This window comes from Oryzias latipes, chromosome 4 (assembly GCF_002234675.1).
Source record: "Oryzias latipes chromosome 4, ASM223467v1".
Classification (NCBI taxonomy): Eukaryota; Metazoa; Chordata; class Actinopteri; order Beloniformes; family Adrianichthyidae; genus Oryzias; species Oryzias latipes.
Window position 1 is genome coordinate 20,938,855 of NC_019862.2, and position 24,637 is coordinate 20,963,491.

Here is a 24,637-nt window from a genome sequence, read left to right on the forward strand (position 1 = left end):
ATATTCAGACTGAGGAATCTCAGAGCAAACCGGAGCTCAGTTCGATTGGAAACAAACAGAGAACACCTCCAAAGATGGGTCCGAGAGCGGTTCCCGGTCCCGGACTAGGGTCCGCTTGGGTGTATTCAGACTGAAGATTTGTTCTGGATTATCGGGGAAAACGAACTCTGGTTTACTAAAAGCAGTCTGACAAAAGTCAGTATCTCCTTCTCTTACTTATCCACAACTTTGCACAATCTTTAACCTCCACCCCCATTGTTTTTCCCTTTTTTGCAAAGAGAATTTACTTACCTTGTACTTTCGGTCGTCCTTGCATCACATTTCTTTTTCCTTCCACACCCTCACTGTCAGTTGTCATCCCAAAACAAGAGCAGCAATCTGTCAGGTGTGAATAGACAGTACGTTGGCGGAGATGAGCACTTGACCTATCTTGGATGGAGCTCAAATATTCTCTCTATGTTGAGTTCCAAGATCAGTAAGAATGCAAGTTGTGCAATAATGGTGATGGCAGACACTGACAGGTCTTTGGTCAGGGTGGAATTTGGCCAACACACAACCCAAAAAAGATTTCTCCTGAAAAAGCTCTGAGTGCTCCTGCTGCTCAGGTATTTTGTTCATAACTCAGCGGAGATAAAGAAGATGCATGCATGCATTCATTCTGATGTAGACATAGCTGGAGAGTTGAACCTAAATCCTAAAAGGGAGTGGAGATGGAAATTAAGGGTTACATTTTTCACTTTAATTCTACCACAAAGCCATTCACTCCCCAAGGCCATTTCTCAACGACAGAGTAGGATTATGGGGTTTGCAGTTCTGGTTGAATTCCAAAGCAGGTGTGTAGCCCCTTTTGTTGAGGTAACCAATGGGTTCCTATGACAACATTGGCAATTAAAATACTGTTTTGCCTTTTTTGTTTTTCTGTGTTCAAAATACAGCCAGTTCAGACAGGTTCATGACAAAAACAGCTGAAATATCTGGAAAACTCTTGGAACGACTCTTTGTGTTCAGCTTTGCGGATAAAAGTAGAATATCCAATGTTCTATTTTTGGAGCATTGCTCATTAAAACAGTATGGGAGTAGCTGCTACAAATATCAATTTTAAATTTATGTCGAGGCATATTTTATATTAAAAGATGTTTTTTTTAACTTAATTAATAAATAATGCAATAGTTCTGCTTTTCTATGACCAAACGATAGATCTCTGAAATGATTGTTACAGAGGACAGACCTGAACAAATCACACTGCGGTTGGGTTTCAGGAGATGAACATAAATACACTCGGAGAGAAATATAAATGTGTATGAGTCAGACTTTTGAGGTCTGGGTGTTAAAGGTCCATTCCGTCACGCAGTTTGAGACTTCATAATTCACCTATGTCCTTCCTGCATGAATCTGTTGAATAACAAGAGTCATTTCAGCTCAAATCTCCTCAAAACCACTGTCCCCTCCTTGACTCTCCCGTACTCGAAACCCCCAGCTGACAGCTCCTGTCCCCATCCTGTCTGGGCCCACATGTCCTGGCTTTGGAGGGGAGACATCTCCATACATTTCTCATCACCTTCCTCCTCCTCCTCCTCCTTTTCCTCCTCATATTTGAGCCCAGCTGTGCCAGTGAAGCCTGTGTGTTATGTCTTTCCTGTTTCTTCTTTGGCTAACAAATGCAAAAGAATGGTGGAAAGAAAAAAAAAACGAAAAAGTTATGAGAGAAAGAGAGTGAGTGTCAGTTTCTGGCATGGGTTTTGCTGTCTGCTCAGTTTTCACGGCCTGTGGTTTTATTAGACTTTCCGCTGGGCTTCGGGCAAGGTTAAACGGCCACCACTGCCCCATTTGGGCTCCGAACCTCTTGTCAGCCCCCCTCCCAGCTCCCCTCAGCTGCCTCTGCTCCCTCCTACTAGCTGTCCTGGAGTGCTGCTGCCAGTAAAGGAAACACATTAACACCCGGGCCAGTAACAGAGCAGGCTTTGTCCGGGACCAGGCAGGCCCATCCATTACCCCCACACTTTGGTCTGCACTGCACCAATTAGAAAAGGCAGGGAGCAGAGCCACTCCAAACAGAGGTGTGAGCTTTACAAGGAGCCTACAGGTGTGCTCAGGGGGAAATAATGCACTTTATTACTGATTGGTGCACTGTGCTACACCGTGTTCCTCTGACACCTTTTTAAGAGTCAAATCACCTTCGTGGAGTTTTGACGACCTGCGTTTAACCTGAAAACTCAATTCTCCCTTGCTGGGTTGAATCAAACCTCAGCTCGACCTAACTGAACTCCTGCTGCATTACCTTGCCCCACTGGATTATAATACATGTCATGTTTTATGTATTGTAATTTATGTTTGGGGTTTGACTCTGTGGTTATGTCATATCTAGATACGCTGTGTAAATGTAGTAGAATAAAATAATAGTATGAGAAGTAAACTGAAATAGTATTTGGTTTTGACATTTAGCCCCTTTTTAGCTGTAGGCACAACTTTTGTCCATCTTTGCTATACCTCAATTTTCTTGACATCTGGTCAAACAGCTCTTTCAATTTTTAGATTCTTGTATAGAAATTTACGTTAAATTGCATCATTGCCGAACCAAAAATGCAATAATAAACCAGTGAGACCCACTTTTGCCAAATCGAGACACGTCAGAGACGCAGTGTGAAAACGTTGCTCCTTTAAAAGCAGCATTAAAAGGATTGACGTAATCTTCTGTTTTCAGGACATATGACTTTGTATTGCAGACATAAAGTTTTGGTTTGTCTAGAGTTAAAATTGCAATATTCAAATACAATACTCTATTAAAAAAATTTCACTTATCATTTTTAATCCATCATTAATGAGAATAAACGAATGTAACTATTACTATTTTATTTTTGTAATTCATTCCTTCAAAGTCCTACCTCCTTTGTTTTACTCCAACAGTAAAATGCAGCTTTTTAATACGATGCCAATAATCATTACAGTTTTTAGTAATGCATTACTTAACCCAGCATCAGTTGTTTCATTAACTTTCATAATTTTGATGTATGCCAATAATTCAACCTTTCTAAACCAAATGAACAACTTGGTCAAAAGGGCTTGTGAGAGACATGAAACAAAAAGCATTTCAACCCTTCAGTTTACTGGCTGCTCGCTGAAGCTTGATCATCCATACAATAATTATTCCACAGGGGAATTTCACCAATTTCTCTACTTCAATCCAGGTGGTATCTATTTTGGACAAGCAGTTAATATATGTCTACATAAACTGTATAAAGCAAATGAGATCATTTATTTGCGATTTTAGTTTTTACTCAGTAAAAGAAAATTGTTCCATTCTTACATATTTGGATGAAGATCTTGCACAACTCCGGCAATTTGCTTTTATATATTTTTTCAGTTAAACAATGATTCTTTTATTTGAGAAATTTAGGGAAACTACAAGGAAAGCAGGATGGTAAACAATCGAATCAAAAAAAGCGCAGATACCATTACCTTTAGTTCCACAGGCAGGTCAAAGTCCAACGGCTCAAGATCATACGACTCCACTAATGCGGCATGACGGCATCCTTTCAGTCCTATTTTGCCTATATCAGTATGATGAATGCCCCGCACATCATGATGAAGTAAGAACCTGTCTAACTGATATGGATGAGAGCAAACCTGACAAACACAAGGCATCAGAAGCAGATGAGTAATTGTTGTTTAATATCCGACTACAGTAGGTATCTGCCAGAACAGATGACCTGCCAGAGTGGAGAATGGCCCTGAGGCCAGCCTAGATGCTCATGTAAAGGCAGGACAGGCCTGACATCGGAGGGGCTTTCCATAGATGATTAATGAATGTTGTGTGGACATGTGCTATGCTTAAATCTCTCTGTCATAAAAAAGAGATTGAGCGGCTTGTGAACAATAGATGTATAAAGGGTAATCCAGAATTTAAATCTACTGAGATCATTTCTTTAAACGATATTAAACTCCAGCTTTTCATGCCAACAAAGAAGCGTTGACTTGGGACCCATGTGGCCCACCATCAACACATAACATGCAGTATTTTCTTAAACAACCATGTCTAACCTTCCCTGGTCTGCTTCTGCTCAGTCTGCCCAGGGCCATTGACTCTATGCAATAATTACTACAAATTCAGTGCTTTCACATGATTGGGTACCGGGGATTTTCCTGTGTGTGAACGAAGGCTCTGCTCCATGTCAGGGTAACAGTGATACAGTGTGGAGGCAGAATTGAGCTGTCAAACCATGGCACAAAAACATGGCAAGATCCAGAACACCTAAAGGTTCTGTTCTACTCATGCAGGATTAGGAGCTAAAAGCTCATTAATACGCAGACATTTAGATGTAGTCTTGATCTGCGTTGGTTTAGATTGGCAGCTGCACTGAGTGATGTGTTGGGTATCAGTGAGGGGATTCTGGACTAGTGTTGCAATGATGGTTCTGATGTTGACGGATAGATGATATGACATTGGTTTGAAATCCAGCCCAAACCTTTGAATTAGAGAGTAAAATGACTGTGGCTGTGATATGAGGTCATAAAGAAATTTCACTAGAGGTTTCATTTTTTTGTCTTTTTTTCTTTTTTTTTTTTTTTGGGCCAAAGAGAAGAGTGGTATTTTTTCCGTACTAATGGAGAGTAATGCACAGGAATTTTGGAGGAAACTCGTTCTTATCTGCTTCTCCTTTCTCAGTTTCTTCTTTGTTTGTGTGTTTTGGAACAGAGAAAACCTATAATATTTATGTCCTGAGCAAGCTCTGATTGAATTCGCAAGGTGCCAAGTTTTTATTTTATTATTTCCATTTCTCTTTGTGTTTTAGGTTCAAACTTCGTGACACGTAAGATCAGCCGTGCTGTTGCAAAGATTCACCTGGGCCAGCTGGAGAGCTTCAGCCTTGGTAACCTGGACTCCAAAAGGGACTGGGGCCATGCCAAAGACTATGTGGAGGTAAGAGCCACACAACATGAAGCCTAAGAAATCCACACAAACTACACATGCATTGCTTCAAAGAGGAAAAGGCTACAGATGTGCGTGTAGCATTAGCGGGGCATGTTTTCCCAGATCATTTGAGGCCATAGTATGTGATCCGCATGAAGCCTTGTATGATTCCCTGCCAAAAGAGAAACAGAGATGGAGAAGGAGAAGGGCAGTGAGAGGAGTGGGAGAGGGCGGCATGCTGTGAGGCCACAGACTGCACTCTGGTTTCCCACAACTCACCCATGTCCCAGATCCCTCCAGGCCTTCGTTTGCTGCAGAAGAAAGAGTGATATGAAAAGAACTTTGCGTCCAGTGGACGATGACAGAAATATTATGTTTGGGCTGAAGAAATGGTGCCAGCAGCAAGCAGAGAACGGAGTGGAAAGATGAAATGAGCGGCGAGGTCACCTCGTTCAGGAGCAGACAAAGCTCAGTGTTTCTGAAAGAGTGTGTGTGTGTGTTGAAGCATGTGTGCGCTCAAGTGTAATGGGTTAGGGTTGGAACACGTGTGCATTGCTGTTAAGATGAAAGACTCGACGGGTTGCCATGTCTAACAGCAGAGGCCTTGCAACTAACTGTTATCATTGGGAGGTGATGGTGGCGCAGGTAGTAGGGGGTGCTCTTTGAGACGGGCGACGGGGTGAGCAGGTTACGTTGTGGACCTCAGTGTGAGGTTGACTGTTGTGGGAGTTGGGGTGGTGGTGTTGCTGTAGTATGGAGGAGTTCTAAGACATCAGTCACTGTCTGATTATAGAAAGATCTTTAATTAATTAAACTGGAAGAGTCCACGCGGAATACATTCTTTTTTAGGCCAGAAGAATAAATACATATTTGAAAAGGATTCAAATCTGACTCAAAACTGTCCCAATTCAGATGGCGTAATAAAATGCATTCTGGATTCTACTTCTACCTGCAAGGTTTGAAAAAGTCAGATAAAATCATTTTTATCCTTTCATCTAAGACATTTTTCATTTAGATCACAGTTACCATCTCTAAGTATATTAATAATTAGCTTGGATGATTTGTAAAAAGCATCAATAATCCCACTTACCTGAACTAAACTATGGCTACGTTCACACTGCAGGCTGAAACGACCCAATTCCGAATTTTTGGCCCCTAAGCTGCCCAATTCCGATTTTTTCATGACAGTCTGAATGACACAGATCCGATCTTTTCAATTGCGACCCAGGCCCCGTGGGTTTGCCGTCCTGATTCCGAATTGTAGCCGTTCTTTTCAATTGCGACCGCCGTCTGACCGGCCAGGCGACTTGATTCCGAACTGTACGTCATCGACACGCAACAAACGTCATCATTTTGCGTTGAAGTAGGCGGGAACGAGAACGTAAACATCAACCATGGTGGACGATGCTGCTGAGACCAGTCAGTGGAAGGGAAGGGAGGTCACTGATTGGATTAATATTTGGGCTGATCGCTCTTTTCAAGCCAAACTCCAGGGCTCTTATCGCAACTGGGCGGTTTTTGAAAAAATTTCCAGATAAATGGCAGAGCGTGGTGTTGAACCTGTCCCGCGATAACTTTTTTTTCTTTCTCCCCTTTCCCACCGTGCTCAGAAGCGCAGGGGACCCGAGGCGATCCTCCTCCTCCCTGTTCTGATCCTTAGATTCTCCGGAATGGGTTAATAAAGAGTCCATAGCATTTATTCTGGGGGAAACCTTCTTTTATTACCGCCCTCCTTCCTCCGTAACACACAACATGAATGCGCGCACACACTGCCCCCCCCCCCCCCTATTCTCTATCGCGGCACGCGCTTGCACACACGCGGGCGCGCGGCCCCAACACATACACATTTCCTTTCCACTACAGTGGGTACAGACGATCCCGACTCCATTGCCTTCTTAAAATGAGAAGATTGTAATTGTGCTGCTCCTTCGTGAAAATAAATTTAATATTACAAAAAGAGCTCCGCTTTTGACAACACTGTTGTTGACATCCATTGTTAACGTTGGCTCCGCAAACAACAAGTGACGTCGTTCACCGTTGAGTATTCTTCTGGCTTCTGCACATGCGGGTCTCGTTAGGGTCGTGTCACGGTCACACTGGAGATCACAAAAGTTCGGATTTACTTGGAAATGTGAACGGTCTAGCAAACAAATCAGATTTTTTCAAAAAATCCGAATTGAGCATTAAGCCCTGCAGTGTGAACGTAGCCTAAGTTTAATGGTTCTTCCACATTTTAAACCCGCTTAATCCCATGCAGCATCTCAGGGACGCTACCCAGCAACTGTTGAGAAAGGTGTGGTTCATTCTGGACAAGGCCACAGATACAAACAAGCACACACATTCACACCTAATTTATTGTCACCGATCAACCTATATAACATGTTTTTTGGACTGTGAAACGAAGCCGAAATGGCTGGAGAAACTCACACATGCACGGGAGAACATGCAAACTTTAGAGAGAAAGGTATTAAGTGGAATATAAACCAGGGCCGGGGGCGAGTGCAAACCACATAATCCGGTTTTGACTTTGTTTAGTTACAGGAACACATACCTAGAGCTCAAACGTTTAAACTCATGAAACCAGACATGAAACATTCTCTAATTTGGCTGCATATTTTGTTTAGGCAAAGCCAGCTATCCTCTGTTTAATGAAAGTTATTTAGAAAAACTGAGAAACCAATGAAAATCCACAAATAACATACTTTAGATTTACATATTTCTTTGTTATAGGTCTTAAGCTATAGCTTCTTGACACAAAGATGTAGATTTATACCCAGATAAAAAACAAATTTTTGTAACTGATGGGTAACTGTCTTGAAATGCATCTGTGTTTGATGTAAGTGCTGAAGTTATTCTGCTTTCAAGAAACTACCAATAAAATCCCTGATGTTTTCACTTTAAAAAAAAGCAGTGGTTATGTATCTACCCTCTTTACAGATCCATTAAAACAAAATTTTACAAACCGCATTAAAGGAATTGTATAGATTTTGAGATGCACTTCTGCATTCAGGTCTGGAAACACTGACGTTTAGTTGATAATCACAATCAAAGTCACTTCTTTTAATAAGGTGGTGTTTCAGCTTTTGACATTTTTTTTTCCTGCAGATTTAAATGACTGCCCTCTTCCTGTTGTTTGAAATCTAACCACATACCTGTAGTCTAGGGATTGCTTTACACTTTGACAGATAGCCGCAAGACATTACTGTTATCCATTGACCAAACAGTGGCAAGTAAAAGTCAAAAGTAGACATAAAAAGTTAAACAATAACCCATCATGACAGGAAGGTTTATTTTGGCATTTAAAAAGATGTCTCAGAGTATTTTAATCCTGCTGCAGCCAATGTGCTCCGATTTATTTTTATTTTTTTTCCTCCAGCGCCTTATTTTTGCATTACTTTCTATGCTAAAATTAAAAACCCTCCCAGCATGGAAAAATGTATACGTGTTAAATTATCTATTCTGCTTTGTTGTAATACATGAGGCTAAATTTAAATTGTAAGTTTACAGTGGATAAGCAGCTTCCAGAACCTGTGGCTTTCCTCAATTTGCAGTTTTATGTATATATATTTAGAACCAGAAAAATGCTGGTTGTAGGGTCTCATTGGGCAAGCTTTCCTTATCTATTTATGTAATCCTGCCTGAGCTGTGTGTGCATGCAACCACCCGTCGTGCGGTTGGTGCGTGTGAGCACATTTGCCTGTCCAAGGCGCCCTGGCTTGAGATGCACCAGGTTTCCTGTGGGAACTGCCGACATTCCAGTTCTGGTGAATCAGGCACCTCCTGTTTCAAAAAAGCAGATTTTCGGGAAGCCAGGCTGGAGTGCTTGAGGTGCAGAGGAGACTGGGAAGGAGAAAGATGGCTGGGTTGGAGGGGGGGTTAAAGCAGAAGGGAAACAAACATGTGTTTGTAGGGCTTGTGTACATTATGCATAAGTGAATCATCTGAATTGCTGAGAGTTCCACCCGCATCCCGCATCCAGTAGATCATCAAAGGGTGCGACTGTCACCAGGAGCCCCCCTTACCTCAATCTCACTTTTTCTGAAACTCTTTGCCAGCGTTTGTTACCATGGCAAAGTCAAAAAACTGGCAAACTGTAAACAAAACCATGTGTGTCTGCTTTAGGCTGACAACTGCCTTTCCTCCCTCTCTGTCTTCCTCTCGTCACCCCACCCAGGACAGGGAAATTGCTTGTAATTGGCTGTGGATGGATTGTGGGTGGCAGGAGGGGCGTGCTGTGTGTCTGCTTTAACGACGTCTGAATGGCGTGCGGCTGGCTGGGCATCGTCTTGACTGGGTATCGGGTGTCTGTCCCAGGCAGTCAGACAGACCTGGGGCTACCCAGCTACCCTCCGTTATTATTGTATTATAAAATAAACGAAGGCGAACGTGTTAGCATTAAATCTGCAAATGGCATAATTTAAAATTCTCTGAGCTCATTTTCCATAAAGACGATTAGATTTTGAGTCGTTTCAGTTTGGCCGTGATGCAGGATTTGAATGGGATTTGATGAAATGAGACAGATTAATGACTGTAAGCAGGGCAGAGACTGAAGGAAATCCACTGCACGCACTCACACGTGGCTCCAACTGTTAGATGAAGATGCATTGTTCCATCTTAGCTTACCTAAGTAAGACCATGGTGGGTACAGCTGGTAGGAGCCCGTACCAATGCCTACATCTCCTCCCCTCCTGGCTGTAGAGAACCATTTCCTGTGCAGAAAAGAGGACTGGCAGAGAAGGCGCAGGAGCTGAATTTAGGGTGGCGGTTTTGGCTCCTTCTCTGTTCTTTGGCTCATTTCAGCCTCACTATTTCATTTTTCAAAATCTTTCTCTTTCACTTTGAGTTGCGTGTTCTCCTTACCCCTTGCCTTCTAACCTTTTCTCTCATAGAGGTTTTGGAGTTTGCTAAACACGCCACTATTCTCCCAGTATTTCTCCAAACTTTGTCAGTTACCACCCAGTTTCTAAACTTTAATTTCTTTTTCTGACATGTTGAAGCAGCGCTCACTTTTCCCCTTGATGATCCCGGCGCTGCCGTTCTCCCCACTGCAGCGCACGAAAACCGTTGCCAGATGAGATGTGGTTGACCCACTGACACAGCCTCCTGAAAACCGCCTGCTCTTGTCTTGTTCACATATATATATTTTTAAATTGAATCACCTGTGATGCTCTGGTGTGTGGAGCCGTGTTATGGTAGCCCTCAATCGTGCGTTTGTGGTTTCCCTTGTGTGGCAGTCGCTGTGTTCTTCCAGGTTTTGTGTGAGGGTGGTAAGGCGACAGCAATGCCCCACAAGCGTCAATTCTCACCCTGTTTATTTTTCTTCTCCACTTCTTTTTTTTTCTTGCTGCGGCAAACTTACAGAAAACTTTTTCTTTTTGTTGCAGCTGCCTCACTGTTCCATAATGGTTACAGATGAGGCTAATTAACCAATCAGAGTGCAGATCAGGGCCAATCACATATGATTGATGAGAGCTGTTCATCACATGGTTTGGGTTCATTAGGGAATTAACAGTAGGTTTTAGATGCTGTAGGACGAGTTGAGAGTGAAGAACAATTTGTACAGATGCTTGACTCTGGGATGAAAAGAGTTTTTTTAAATTCTGTGGAATTTCCTCACAAAAACCCTGCAATACATTTCTAATACTTTTGTAAGTTAATCTGCAAAAAATTAATCTGTGATGCTTTGTAACAGGATCGTGTAAGAGTGGGGGGTGCTGTTCCCGTGTTACACTTTCGCACATGTTTGTCTCACATTCAAGCCTACCTTTACAGCTGGGATTGAGGGAGCTGATAAATACCTGTGCTTTGCAGCACAGCTTCAATAAACACAGCTGGAGCAGTAAAGAGCTAAAATAGGAGCTAATAGACCAGATGAGAGTGAGTGTTGGGTTTCATCGCCGAAAACCTCCTCGACTACACCGACAACTTCCTAACCTCTGAACCCCTGCTGCCACGGCACACCCACCCACATCCACACAAGTGGACAGCCTTTAGTAAGTCAGGGGTTTGTGGCAGAAGCTACTGTTTTGTTGATTCGGCATCCCACACAAGCAGGCTGAGTAAATGACAGCAGCTGTGTGTGCACAGGTCAGTGTGTGTGTGTGTGTGAGACATTAGCTGCAGGTGAAATTTGACCTGCACTCTTAGCGGCAGCTCAGTAAACGTGGGGTCTGCCCCCAACTGACTCGAAGCAATCAAAGCTCACAAATAAGCTGTCACACATTTCACCTGCAGCCCCGTGTTTAGGGCATGAATGAAGATATTGTTCTGTCGATACTTTACAAAAACAGGGAATTTTAGAAAGGACTCATTACATCCCTGCCGCTTTCCTCAAATGTAATCACTTTTTTTAAGCGGATGTTTTAAGCATGAATCAAGTGGTTGTCATCCATCTGAAAAAGGATTCAGGTTCTAAATTCAGCAGAAAAAATATATATATATATCTTAAACAGTAATTTTTCTGTCTTAGATTGGGCCAGCAACTTCACCTCAATTGTAAAGTAAGATATTCCTTAGCAAAAAGTAGTCTATTTAAATGTACTGCATATATAATTAGTCTATACCAATAGGGAGGCAGTATTCTTGGAAGTTTGCTTTTTACATACTAAAATATAAAATGTTCCAATTTAGTCTGAAGTATTAATCAGTTAGTGTACTTCCTCCTACACTACACCTACATGATCTATAGTAGACATGCTATTCTTATACTTAAACTCAAGTATACCTAGTAATAGAAACCTAAAGTTTACTACTTTTTGTTAAAGAATATATAAAATGAAAAAAACAAGTTGATTTTTTTATTTTAAACTCAATCAATTATGATGTAACATTTACAATATACCATTTCTCAACAGTTTAACTGAAAAGGAACCAATTGTGTCTAGAGCTACTGGGAAAAAGTCCGAAGCTTTTCAGAAAATTCATGAGACCACATTTTGTTTACAGTGGTAAGAAGACAAGATTTTTTACATTCAAGAAAAACATTTGACCCTAAAAATAACAAGAGAGAAATGTTACTGCTGGTAGATGTGACCTCTACAAACACAAAAAGATTTCAGATGTACAAATGAATAGATTACCACCTTATTCTTCATATATGTGGATTTTTAAAAATGTTATTTTGTCAGACATTTTCTTTTAAATATTTCTTTTTTTCAGATTTACATTTTAAGGAGTTGAAAAGCTAATCTTGATCTGGAAGAGCTTGATTAACTGAGTGTTGCAACGTCATATTGATTACATTTAAGTGTAGTCCGATCTTATCCCAAATATGGAAACAGGCTTTTCAGCTTGGCTTAACTGGGAATAAAGTCAATTTCAGAACAAGGAACATAGGGTTGTTCCAAAGTTCCTGGAATATTCCTGCATATTCAAGATTCAAGATTAATTTATTTTGTTATTGTCAGTGAAAACAATGAAAATGCATTTGGAGCTTCAACAACAACAGTCACTCGGTTCAATTCACCAAATAAATACCCAGTAAATAAATATATAAATAACCAAAGTACAGCATCATTACAAAAAGGAAGACAGCAAGGACTAACCAAAAAAATAAATAAATAAGACAATCAGTGTACACAGATGTTGAGTCAGTAGCAGCTTGATGTTGATGGGCAGCAATGCAAAAGTCCAGTTCACAGTGTGCTCAGGTGAGACGGTTGGAGAGGGGTGGGGGGCAGTTGGTGGGCGGGACTGTTCAGCAGCCGCACAGCCTGTGGATAAAGGCTGTTATTCAGTCTGGTTGTTCTGGCCTTGATGTACCTGTACCTCCTTCCTGAGGGCAGCAGGTGGAAGACACCTTATTTGTAAAAAACAATTGGCATGACCAGGAAAACAGAAATGCTAACCATTTTTCTTGATTCTTTCACTTGAAGTGACTGTTTACAGAACTCTGAACTTTTATCAAAAAGCTGCTGGATCTGAAACTAGATAACACTTTTACAAGTTTCAGGGACCCCTCTGAAAGGATGTAATAGAATTTTGTAAGTACATTTTAAACGTATTAGGAATACTTGGCTGGCACTTTTTATGCTGTGTCACAGCAAATAGTGCCATAAGCCACTGATGATGCATTAACTAAACACTCAGGCTAATAGACAGAATTGTTTTTGCTGATACTAAATATAATAATTTATAATTAAGAAGATGCCATAAAATATTCCAAATCTGATGTTTTTGTTATTTATAATAAATTGCCAAATAGTTTAGTTGTGTCCTTATATGAAAACTTTCACAAGCTTTTCTCAAAGCGATAAAACTCTGGAATTCAAATTTGTTAGAATTAGAAGTTGAGATGTGCTGATAGGAGTAATAAATAGGGTGAGAGACCTAAAATAGATCTCTTAGGAGGCTTTCTTGCCCCAATCTGCATCCTAATTTATGAACATGTGTATGAGTGTGAGTATTTACCATGGCATTGCACCAAAGAGACGGAAACAGAGATGGAGTGGGAGAAGCAAAGTGTTGAAAATTTTCACAACACAAATGATTTAGTGAGAAGACAAACGCAGGGTGATTGCGTAATTTCCTCAATCGCAGCGAAGAGAATAGAAACATTTTGATGTCCGGATATGATGTTGTCAGTTTTACATGAATGCTTGTGTGATGCTTTGAGTTGACCCAGTCCTCGTTTGTTCTCATCACAGTGTGTGAATCGGAGGTTTTTCTGTTCACTGCATTTCTTTCTGACCTTTCTCAGGCAATCGCCCTGGCAGCTCAGCTCTTTGTGACTAAAAAAGTTGGCTTTCAGATGTCAGTAGACGGGGGAAAATGTTACGATGAGAATTATTGCTGCAGTGTGCACAGTTGTCAACATTTCATTACCGTCTAGTTCATGGTTTGTTTCAGTTTATGGTTGTGTCCTCTGAGCTCTGTAACCTATTTGCAAGTTGGTTTTTATTGGTTATTCTTTATATGACTCTTCAAATTTGTGTCTGAGGCAGAAAGCTGGATGCATGGGAACATAGCTTATCAAAAACGAGTACAAAAAATGAAGAAAGAATTGTTTTGATTTGTTATTGCACAACTTCTCAACTTTTTATCTTAATTTGAAACCTATTCTTCTGAATCATAAGTACTTAGTGTATCTTTTTAAGTAGCCACTTATTTGCATTCTAAATTTTTTGTGAAATTTTTCTTGCAGCGTGATTAGAGGAAGCCTAGATAGATGTTCAAGTCTTAGTCACATCCAACCATACTGGTGTTGACTTGTAATGGTTCTGCAGGTTTTATGTTGTCCGGACCTGTGGAGAGTCATAGGAGGGGTTGGATCTCAAGGGGAGTGAAGGTGTGTCTTGCAGGTCAACTTTTTGACCTTTTAAGTGTGTCATAATCTTGGTTCCTTATTTTAAACAACCCCAAATTTGTATTTTGATCCATTCATGCATTTCTGAGTATCCTCTAAATACCTGCGCTCTGAGCACCAGCCCCTCCCAAACCACAAAAATGAGCAGGTTCTCACATTGTGACGTAGACAAGTGAGGAACAGCCCCTTCCAGGAAGAGTCTGCGCTGCCAGCACCGCCCCCAGGCTAACAGACACACCTACTTTCTCTCCAGAGCTAGTGGTAATCGGCAAAAATGCTTCCATTTTATACGCTGAATATGCACATCCATCTATGCAAATGTTTGGATGTTAAAACGCTGCCGAGGCCGACTCTAGGTTGACATCATGAAATAAGCGACACCCACAAGGACTGAAAGGCAGTGCCTCAGAGACTGAAACAATCTACTTCCGGAGTAGGAAAATAAATTGTGAAAGTAACTCATATTTAATTAAAAAATCATTCTTTAGTGTGTCAAAGAATATATTATCATATACTGCATATGGATACAGTTTACTCTGAAAGGTTTACGAAAAGCATGATATAGGCCCTTTAAGTGTTCGCTTCAACCTGTCATCTGCAGCGCACCATTAGAAAAGAAATGTGCATGAAAATGTTTTTATCTGCAGGCTAACTGAGCAGTCTACAACCACAAAGAAATCCTGCCGGCCAGGTTGGCTTAGTCTTTGTCCCGCAGATATGGCGCATATCCACCCATAAGGGAAGTTGTGACTAAGGTTTTGGGTTTTCTAAAAAAAAAAAAAAAGAAGAAGCTTTATTTTTGTCATTTGCTAGTTTAACAAAGAACAAATTATTTAAGGGTTGAGAAAAAAAGGGGCAAAAATGAGTCATTTTGACTCATGTTTTTGCACTTTATTAGTGTTCATCACTGACTTTACCATTTATAAACATTATTGTAATTTTATTGTGAATTTATAGTTTTTTTTAGATTTGATGGAATTAAAGTATGAACAAGTATTCTAGGTGTTAGTTTTCTGGCAAAATGGTAAAAGCAAAAAGTAAATCAAAGTTTTTTTCACCTTAAACTGAATTTATAGACACTTTAAAAACGTATCCATCAGCAGTATTTTTTTAATTCGTGAGCTGAATTTTTATACTCAAAAAGTCTTTATTTTTCAGGTGAAAAGAAGAATCAGGTTGTAGATCTTTTACAATTTTCCAGAATCTTCTGTGCTTCTTTCATGCCTGCAGTGTGCTTGTGTGCTACAGCAGCTGGCTATTTCTGTCAGACTGACAGGCCTGAGCTCTTCCCTGCTGTGTTGAGGATGAAAGCAGATGCTCCGCTTCGTCTTCTCCCGCTCTGTTTTTCCTCTCCTTTCTCTTGCCCTCCTTGTGTAACCAGAGCCCTGAGCTTTCATATGGAGCCTGCGGGAGAGCTTGCGCCCTGGAGTCCTACAGAAAGCAGACACACACATAAACTGAACGACATAGTCAGTGTTCACTTACCTGCTTTTTTTTCTGTCATTTTGTAATATCAGAGTTAATTGGACTCCATTTCTGCTGTTTGGCTTCAAACAAGTTAAAAAAAGAGTCCTTTTCAGCGTGACCTTGGTGAGAGATCCAACACTTGCTTTGGTAAAGGACAGGTTTGGAGTCGGGGGTGACACCCCGTCACATGCAATGGCAATTGTACCTCCCACCTGGAAAGATGGAGCACGGCAGAAGGAGTAGGGGGATGGAGGAGGAATTTGTGGATAGGTTGACGTCTCTAGAGGGGGTAGTTGGTGGGAAGGTTAGGTATCCTGCTGAGGGTTTAACTGGCTGGGACAGGACAGAGATCAGAGGAAGTGAGAGAGCTGTGTATGTGCTGAAAGCCTAAGTACTTAGAAACTCACCTCTATTGTATAAAAACTTTTTATCTTTTTTTTGTTGTTGTCTAGTAATTTTCATGGGGGTTTTGTAATCTGCAGCGATCAACTTCCCATGAAGCTTGTGACTTAAAGTGGCAACTTGTCAAAACCATTTGATACAATGGAGAAAATAAGTATTTGAGCCCTTACAGATTTTGTAGGTTTGCCCGCTTAAAGAAAAAGACAGTCTGTCATCTTAACTGTGGTTATCGTTCATTTGAACAGTAAGAACAAAAATAAAATCATACCAAAAATCAAGAAATAGACTTTAAAGAATTTTTGCAAATGTATTAACATTTTATTGAGGGAAATATGCCTTTGATCCCCAGTAACCTTTACGACTTAGACTCTCTTATCTACAAAATCATCAAGGGATCAAATACTCATTTCCTCCACTGTAATTTATCATTTTTTTGTTTACATACCTCTATATTTCTTAGTTGTATTTCATAAAAATACTGTTTTGTTCATAATAATTACTTTTTCAGTTTAGATTGAGTTTTGTTTGACTTTTAAAAAGATACAGTGTAACTTAAGGCACCATATCCTCAACCCTTCACAGCTGTCTGAGAAAACATCATTTTACCTACACTCTATTTACAGTCAGATTCAGATAACGTGTTGTTCTAATTCAGCCACTACAGCTTAAAACAAAAAATCACCTACTACTTTTTAAAAAACAAAACAACATTTGATATACTTTGTTAAAAAAAAGTACAGCCTAAACCTTATTGATGTCTTGATCTCCTAAACTCTGAATCTAAGAGACTGTTGTACACATTTTTGAGTATTCCATTAGGATTTGTCTTTGCAGTATCGTTTAGTTGCTGATTGTCAGAACTCACTTAAATCCAATTGCGATAGGTTGACTGTTTTGCAGGACTGTGTGTTTTTATCTTGTCATACCAAAAAATATGAAAAACTGATTCTCATGCTGTGACATTTTAGGGAGTATTAGTATGAGCCAGGGAGTGAAGTGGAGCCTTCACTGGTCCAGCAGACAGAACTAATGGATTTGAAGGATGTTTATTGGGGAGGGGGGCAAGCGGTTCATCTCGTTTTAATTGTCTTAGGAGTCTGGCTGACTCTTTGGGACTGGAATGTGTGTGACCTCGTCTCCTTCACACTCCCTCGCTCACTGTTTGTCTCTCTGTGTCAGACGGTCAAGCGACTCGTGGGAAGATTCTCGGTCCAGATTGCAGAGATTCAGCCAAAAATCATCGGAGGAATCAGTTCTCCTCTTTCTCTCACAGTTTTCTGCCTCTTAGAATTCTTGATTGCCACTGACCTATTTGATGCTTTGCTTTCTGTCAGCTTTCAGAAGGGATTGTTATAAAATTATTTTTTCATGCCATGATTTTGTATACAGTGGGAAAAATAGTGTGTTTTGCCCAGGCCTTCTTTTAGTAGATTCAGTATGTGTGTGTATTCTTGGTTGCATGTGCCTAAACTTGTAAATGTATTGGGAAGGAGTTTGAATCCACTAATATTTTCAGCAGTTTTTTTTGTTTTGGTTAAACAAATTTTTTTTTTCATTTACATTAGATTTTAGGATGCCGTTAGATATTTTATAAAGCTGAAATCCAGAGAAGTTGAAGGTAAATTTCTTTTTTTTATCAAAATATCAATAAAGTCTTAATTTACTGTCATAACTTTGTTGCAAACTCACTGTGTCCCCAATTCCAATTGACTTTAAAATAATTAGTACAAGACATTATAAAACCACATTTCAATCCAGGTTCTCATAATTTTAAAGAGTTAAACGAAACCGTTGTCTAACACACATTTTCTGATTTGATAGTTTCTCTAATTTTATATTGCCTTGTGTGTGGAAAACCCTCTGGTCCCTGCTTTAAATGTGCATCCAAATGATATGCCAGCCCTTAAAAAAAGAAAAGTAAATGAAGTTAAATAAAAAAAAAAGTCTAACAGAAGTCCAAACGGGTAAACCAACAATTTAAAAATGTTATTCTAAAATATGCAATGTCTAGATGTTTTTTTTAATCGTAAATTAACTCAGTACTAATTGTTGCATAACAACAAATTAGTTGACACAGCAGGAAGAAAAAAAAAGCCACATGGATGCAAAGATTTTGATTCATTTCTCAAGTCAATTACTCTATGCTGTGGTCCTCCATAGATTTTCAAAATACATTTCTGGTAGTTTGATGCCACAGTAAAATAAAGCTGTAAATGGTGTTAATGAGGTAGTAATGACTTTGCTCAGTGGTGACTCACTGGCATGTGGATGGGGGAAACCAGTTCTTGTGAGGTTCTAAAGGTTCTAAAGCTGAGTAAGTTCCAAAGCACCATTTCAACACCATGATCCAGTTTATGTAGTTGACTGTCAAAAAATGCATTCACTTAGGAACTGCTTAAATAGGGACGTTTACTGCCTTCATTGGAAAAAAAAAAGGTAGCCACTATTGACTCAAACAATTAAATAGCTGATACTTATGTTTATATGTTAAAGTCCTTGTTCTTAATAGAGTTTAATTTATACTATTGCTTACCCCAAATATATTAGTATATATTACATATTTTAGAATTAGATTCTTTTGAGGCAATTATGTGTTTCACATCTGTACTTCTAACTATCAATGGTTTATGATGGATGAAAGTTAACATTAAAATAGGTTTTACAGGAAAGGTTGCCTTTAAAAAAAAGTTGGAATCCACTGTAAATGTGAGATCTAATGTGGTTGTATTCCTCTGCATGCACAACAAGCTTTGTTCAAAACTCCATGTTTTTTTTTTCTTGTCTAAAAGCTGATCAGAGCTTAAGTAATATATATATGTTTTACTTCGAAGCCCATCGAGACAACTGTTGTTGTGATTTTGGGCTATACAAATAAAATTGAATTGAATTGAATTAATATAGGAGGAAAGACGAACTCTGGCCTGTTCCGAGCTGAAAGCTGCCTGGAGTCTATTTAGCATGGCAGAGGCAACAACCTCTCAAGTCCACTTCAAACAACTCCAGTGGCTCAAAGAAAACGAAAACACTTGTTGGGTCACGGCGCTGAAAGTTACTCTCCTTTTTGCATCATCAAATTGATTCCTTGTGTTGTCTGTTATGTATTACATTCAAATTTAGTTTTGTGATATTGAACCAGATGAGTTCATATATTACCTCAAACATGTTTTTGCTCACAAGTCGCATGCCATGGGGTTTATTACTGAATCATTCACAATAAAAAAAAAAGGAAACAGCTTTTGTCTATACAAATGAATCCTGCACATAAACAGCAGCAGTTCTGGCATTGAGCTGCATGTGGGTGTCCATTCCACTGCGAAGCTTGACACCAGACCATAATTGGTGTAGAAATGCAGTCCTGAGGTGTTGGTCTGATGGATGAGGAGAAAACGGACACAGCATTCAGAGCCTCTTTCTCTCTGCACCACAATAAGGCCTTCACTCACCACTCCTCGCTTTCAACGTTGTCCCTCTTAGACTGCCTCAATGGGGATCTGTGTATTTGCGTTTAGAATCTGGGACTTTCTAAGGGAGTGCCAGCCATTTCTTTTTCTAATTAAAAGGCGGCAGCAACATGAGAGTACGTGAGAGTGTGTGTTTGTGTGTAACCTGAGGGGAGGCCCTGTCTGTGACCTCCAGTGATAGTGCTGGTTTGTTTTCATTCTAAACTTTCCCCACAGTTACTGCTTTTTGCACCTTATTTGACCCCAGAGTGACCTGGCCGTCACCTTTTAGATTCTCTGCTTAGCTCCATAATCTAAATGGGGGGAAAAAGAAAGTTGGAGCTTTTCTCATTTTCCCTTTACCTATACCCACTTTCTCCTCCATTTTGTTGTTTTTTTTCCTCCACCATCCAACATCCACTCTTGCCCATCTCACAAGTCCTGATTCAGCATCCTGTCACACTTTTCCAGTGATCTGCAAACAGATTAATGCGCACCCACTCACTTAATCAAGCTGAAGGACAGCTCATTTGTCTTGACAGCTGCTATAAAAAGAAACGCCCGCTGAACACTGCAGTGCTCTTTCATTATATCATCACAGCCCCACAGGAGGCAGGCATCTCCCTGACTCCTTCCTCCCTCTTTCTGTCCCTGTTTTCAACTTTATCTTGCCATTTTTACGTGAACTGGAAAGCAAAACGAGAAGAAAAACTGGAGACCGAAAGACCACAAAAAGATGTGTGTGTGGGGGAGCATGCCAGAGTAAAGGGGAATCCCTGGCACTTCCCTAGATTGCTCAATGGCTCCACTTGGCTGGTCAGCGACATTGTTTGTTTATGCACAATTGCCAGAAGGGAAAGACAGTGGCCATGCTTAGAAACTTCATCATAGATCAGAGAACTCTAATGACAACTAATAGCCATGTGAGTCTGCTTACTAGACTGCAAAGCAGCAAAAAAGGAGGCCAATGGCACACTCCAGTCTGATCCCCAAACCACAGCAACCTCAAACTACAGGCCCATTTGATTGGAGCCAGTGAGCCTGTTTACATGCACACCAAATAAGTCATCATTATACCTGATTTCTTGGATTGGGAGACTTTCAAGTAACATTTTGGCAGGGTTTTGCAATATTCTTTATCCGTTGATGAACATTGGATAAACCGAAATGACAATTATTCAGCAATTAGATTTTTGTTAACACAAAAATTCCTTCCCCAAAAACGGATACTTTCTACCATTTATTCATATTTTTTAGATATATCTTTCAGGTTTGCATCTGCAGTGTATTTGTACTATATCTATGGTTCAAATGCAGGTGACAGAAATCATGTGAGACCACAGAGCAACATTGCATCTCCAAGGCAACCTGTGTTTCTTCCTTGCGGAGTACAAACGGAGAACAGCAGAAAAACTTTCTCTAAATTGCAGATGTATTCCACATTAGCAAAGCTAGCACTATGACCATTGATTTTTACAGAAAAAAAAACAGATGGCTTCATGTTTTGAAAGTAACAAAGTGTGAAAGTTACATCAATATCTATAAATACAACTCTACCAAAAAAAAAAAAAAAAGGACTACCTTGAAGAATTTTCTAATAACCGCAGCCTGATTAATCCCAGTTGTTCAATTGTTGTCGGTATGTCAATGGACTCAATCACAGTTTGTCTGTATGCTTGTTTTTTATATCCTAAAACCTGGTCTTACAATTTATGACACTATTAATTTATACAAGGATGTTGGCTGTAAGGGTGACCCTTGTGCCATTTTAAAGGACTCGGCCTTTAAAAAAATATCTGGGAAATAAGTGTATTTTCAGGAGGACTATCGTTGCAACATTTACTGACAGTCTGCTTACCACTTACCAAGAATTAAATCATTATGTGATCTGAGTATAAACAACATGACTATGTGTTTGCTTTTGTTAGAGGTCAGTCCTTTAAAACCCACATTCATGGCTCAAAAATTCAAAATGTTATTGAAAGCCCTGCTAGGTGTGCATTTTATTTATTATCCAGAGTTCAACGCTTATTTTAGGTTATATTTGCTTAAAAAATGAAAAACTTTCCAAGGATTGACCAATCATTCTTAAAAAGCATTGGAATACCTTCTCATTTTGTCAATTTGGCTTTAGTTTTCTGCTACCTTGTCCCTGTTGCCTGGAATACTTGTTTCTGCAGGCACATATTTGTGTACATGCTCCAAAATTGCCTGTGATCTCTCATTCCTCGTGGCAATTGAGAGGAAAAGGTTTATACTTCCTCTTTCTTGCTTTATGCTTTGTTCCAGTCTCACATCCTTAACATCTTGTCCTCAATTTTTTGGATTCTTATATCCCATTTCAGTCATTACTTGAGCTTGGGAAAGTTCAATCTGCACCTCCTGGGTGTAAACAACTTTTCCATTGCCATGGTTACATCATGGATAATGTGCCAGAATTACATGCAGAAGTCCCTCAAGCAGAACTGCCTGCAGAAAAACATCAAAACCTTTTCTATTACTCAGTAGTTTTCTTACAAAAGCAGGAAAAAACTTGAAAAAGACTAAAAGAATATATGACTTCAGTCGCTCTACTTTTGTGGCTTTATTGTAGGAAAAAGATAAAACGAAAAAAGTTGTCATTATTATGGGCAAGCCTGATTAAGTTTATACTTGGTCTTTTTTCAAAGTGTACACCATTTATCCCATCCTGTTTTTCATTTTGTTTTTTTTTTATCTCAGCACGTGTATTTATTTGGAGTTTTCATGTGTTGTATAGTGTTTCTTTTGTTCCTGTCTTTGTTTTGCTTATTGTCAGTCAAGTTTTCTCCATTTTCCTACCTTTTTACCCTTCTACTACTGCTTTTATATTGCCAGCAGCTGCTTAGTCTATGCTGTTTTGTCGATTGTAATTTTACTAACATTTATTCTAATAATCTTTGTTAATAAATACATCTGCATACCACTTGCTCTTTTGATGACCTTACTAAAATTCAGTGCTGAAGGCATACGATCTCCATGTGACTGCATTTGGATCTCGCATCTTAGTGTCTGTCGTGTTATAAAGGACTGAGCTGGCAAACCATGATGAGCTCCTAAAAGTCCAAAATGGGAAACATGACTGTTTTTTCTTTACAGGTCATCTAAAGCTTGCCACTTGCATGACACTCTCTAACTGGAGAAAATGCAGGCTGCTGCACACCGGCTTGAGAGCACTTTCTGTGTGCTTTGCAGAGTGTGTAAGTGCATGAACTATTGGTGCCCAGAAATAGCTCGCGCCCCTAATTACTGCTGCAAAAACAGGTGTGGAAAGCAAGGCCTCCTTCCACCCAGAGTCCAGACTCACCATGCAGCACACAGCACTCTGTGTGTTCCAGTTTAGGAGTGCAGGAAGTACCAACCCTGTGCGTGTGTGTGTTTGTGTGTGTCCTTGGATTTTCAAAAGTGTAAATTTGCGTAAAAAGAGAGTGTATACATGTGAGTTTATCTGTGTAACTGTGCGTGTATAAGAGTGACTTAACAAATGTGTGTTTGTGCGGGTGCATATTTGCGTATGAGTGAGTCCAGACCACACCCTTTGAAGTTGACTGCTTAGGGTGCTGGGGTTTGGCCACGGACGTGCCGCCCCTCTGTTGGCTGGTTGGAAACCCTATACCCCACATCAGTCAGCTTTGCCACTCATAAATTATTCATAATCCAGATACACACACTTAAACACACACTTCCTCAACCTTTGACTGTAGTGCTCTGCGCCTTCTCCAATTTACCAGTTGGCAATAGACATAAAGTGTAGAGTTGTGCTCCTGTTGGAGGTCTACCTCCGGTTCACCTCAGCTCCTGGAGACAAAGGTGGGATTGTGGAGATGTGAAGGGTTTTAGACTATTTGAATCAAAGGTTCAGAGTCATGAAGCAGCAGAAATACCTCTTCAGTTTTAGAGATTGGGTAAAAAAGAATTTCAGTCCGAAACAAAAAGTTGTGATGACTGAAAACTGCAGACAATGGCAAATAACTTACCTGTAACTTACTCAAAGTTATAGATAGGTAAACATGAGTAAACAATGTTGGTGTTTTTTCAAATTTTGCTTGAGTTTGATCAGAACTCAATTACCTTTCGTCAATTAATTGGGTCAAATAATGATTTGTTTAGTAGCAGTGCATCTTTTTTTCTGAATAATGAGTTGCTATAACTCAAATTTTAAGGTGTTTTATCTGGTTTCTTCTGATAAGGCTTTGCTGAAACATATTTTGTAATCTTGCTTCACATGTTTCGTGTCTTACCAAAACTTCTGAAAACACAAATTGCAACCATATCATTCACTGTTACTCTGTATTTTGGGGCTTAGCACACACTGAATTCAAATATTTGTGAGTTGGTCAGATTTATTGCTGTGTCTGTTTATAGACTTTGGAGAATTGATCGGCCCTTTGTGGAGGACTATCTGTCATTTACCCCAGTGGGCCTCTCATACTCCAGTGTTATTGTCTTCTTTTCAGCTTTTGCTGGTGTTTTCTGCGTCTCATTGAACAGCCAAAAGAGTGCAGATTCAACCTTTCTGCTATCTTTTTTAAATGTCCTGCCAAATTTAGACTAATGGCTGGTCTGTATTCTTGAGTCAGATACTCTAGGCAAGGCAAGGCAAGTTTGACATGAGAATTAGCATTTTTAATCTCAGTGTCAGGCGATTGACTTTGCAGAGCATTACATCCCCAAATCTCCAAAGTCTGAACCATCAGCAGGATCTGAACCAGTCCAGACTGCAGACGCATGGCATCTTCTGGCTGGAGTCAAACAAATTTGTATTTATAAATGTTTTTATATTCATATGAGATCATCGTTGAATTATTGATTAGGGAAAGTGTGAGGTGCACACCTTCATCAATTAGTCCAGGAAGAGGGGTGTTTGCTGCCGGAGTAGCAGCAGATGCCCATCATGCTGCTTCGTTAGTCTACACCCTCTCTTTCTCACTCTCTCCATGTCTGTCTGAGTTTGAGTCTCAGAGTGCTGAAGCCAAATGGAAAGTGACCCTTGGCAGGCAGCACTGTATGAAACACAGAGGGTCACTGTCGGAGGAACACGCTGGCAGCTTTTAGCAAAAAAAAAAGTCCTGGCGAGCAACTCAGACTTCATTTTGG

At 40.0% G+C, this 24,637-nt stretch overlaps 1 protein-coding gene across 1 annotated transcript in view; it reads left to right on the forward strand.

The window, feature by feature from the left end:
• Positions 1-24,637, forward strand: part of gmds (GDP-mannose 4,6-dehydratase) — a 176,341-nt gene that overhangs the window by 65,573 nt on the left and 86,131 nt on the right. The window contains exon 7 of the mRNA XM_023954387.1: positions 4,791-4,918. Coding sequence (XP_023810155.1) covers positions 4,791-4,918 — 128 coding nt within the window. The remainder of the gene's footprint in view (positions 1-4,790; positions 4,919-24,637) is intronic.